The sequence below is a fragment of the Mandrillus leucophaeus genome, unplaced genomic scaffold, assembly GCF_000951045.1.
Source record: "Mandrillus leucophaeus isolate KB7577 unplaced genomic scaffold, Mleu.le_1.0 Scaffold1655, whole genome shotgun sequence".
Classification (NCBI taxonomy): Eukaryota; Metazoa; Chordata; class Mammalia; order Primates; family Cercopithecidae; genus Mandrillus; species Mandrillus leucophaeus.
In genome coordinates, this window is record NW_012101649.1 from 2,561 (window position 1) to 4,367 (window position 1,807).

The 1,807-nt window shown below is 41.4% G+C and overlaps 1 gene segment (V, D, J or C); it reads right to left on the minus strand.

The window, feature by feature from the left end:
* Positions 1-235: 235 nt before the first annotated feature.
* LOC105536926 lies at positions 236-856 on the minus strand. The segment is given in 2 exon segments: positions 236-633; positions 737-856. Coding segments are annotated over 2 exon segments (444 nt in total).
* Positions 857-1,807: the final 951 nt, after the last annotated feature.

Genomic DNA, 1,807 nt, shown 5'->3' on the forward strand with positions numbered 1-1,807 from the left:
TCCTGGTGACCATGGTTGAGGACTTTTCATCTCTGTAAGCATCAATCTGCATTTTGTGCGTATGGGAATAGGTTCTCATATTAAAATAATCATTTAAAAATATGTAGAGATGACACTGGTAAGCACAGAATTCTGAACTTAAAGAGATTCCCTAGAGAAACGGTAAAAAGATGAAGTCCCACATCCTGACAGGAAATCAGCCTCAGTGTGCACCTGCCTCTGGGGTTGGTGCTAATCAGTGACCCCTGAGCGCCCCCTGCAGCTTACTTCCTCCAGCATCCGTGCAGGGAGGTTTGCGTCTGGGCTCACATTGATTTCCCCTCACTGTGTCTCTCGCACAGTAATAGACAGCCGTGTCCTCGGCTCTCAGGCTGTTCATTTGAAGATACAAGGAGTTCTTGGCGTTGTCTCTGGAGATGGTGAATCTGCCCTTCACGGCGTCTGCATAGTATGTGTCACCACCAGGACCAATAGCTGATACCCACTCCAGACCCTTCCCTGGAGCCTGGTGAACCCACTGCATAGCATAGCTACTGAAGGTAAATCCAGAGGCTGCACAGGACAGTCTTAGGGACCCGCCAGGCTGTACCAAGCCTCCCCCAGACTCCACCAGTTGCACCTCACACTGGACACCTGCAAACACAGAGACACCATGATCAGAAATTGCCACATATATTCACTGTTTCTGTCATTCACGTCCACTCACACTCAATATCTCTAGTTCTCCATGAATCACCTTCTAATATGGCAACAAGGAAAACCCAGCTCAGCACAAACTCCATGGTGAGTCCTGTGTGTTCAGTCCTAATCACTGAATGAAAACACCTGGGAATCCCAAGGCTGGGGCTCCTCTCCCAGAGCTGCAGGGTCAGGGCTGGGCTGGTTTTCATCAGCAGAGGGAGGGACCTATTTGCATATCTCCTACTATATAGCAAGCTCTGGGGCTGGACACCTGAGGAGAGGGCAGGTCCCAGAGCAGATGAGAGCATCCTGTGGGATTTTTATGGCAATGATTGCATTTGGGAAAAATCTGTCTTATTGTGATATTGTTCTGTGTAAACATTTAACAACTATCATACTTTTTGTTATTTTTACCTATGTGTATAAATTATGTTATTTAGGAATCAGTGCATTCTTTATTTACAGATGTAAAAGTGAACCCACACATGGAGGGTCTAGGTATGTGTCTAAGGGCTTACATCTGGCATCAGTGAGTCCTAGTATCTGGGCCTATGCTCCTCACAGCTGGCCTCAATTGCTCTCTGAACCAACTCTTGGACAGAGTTGCTGCATTTACCAAAACTACAGAGATATCTAGTGGTCACACAGATAAATTTTTGGTGTATCTGACACTTAACAAATCTACTTGTTCCTTCCTATCATCCCTCTTTTGTCTAAAGTTTCAGTTGTTTACTTGTAATAAATTTTACGAGTTTGAATTGACAGATGATAAAATTCACATATTTAACCTGTGCAATAGTAATCTTTGAAAAAAAAATCTGTTTTCAAGATGACAAGTCAACTCCCCTCAGCATTCCTCTTGATCTTTTATTTATTTTTATTATTCTCCTTCCCTTTTTCTACCATTTCTTTATAAAACTACTGATGTTTTCACATTTCTTTGGACTAGTTTTTATTTTCTATAATTTATAAGAATAAAATAATATAGTATATACTCATATATTTGGCTTATTTTTATCAATAGAAATACTAAGAATTAAACCATTTTATGCTGTATGTGTTTATTTTTCATAAATAATGGGGAGCATTTCAGCAAACAAATGTAGCATAGTTTGTTTTTCTATTA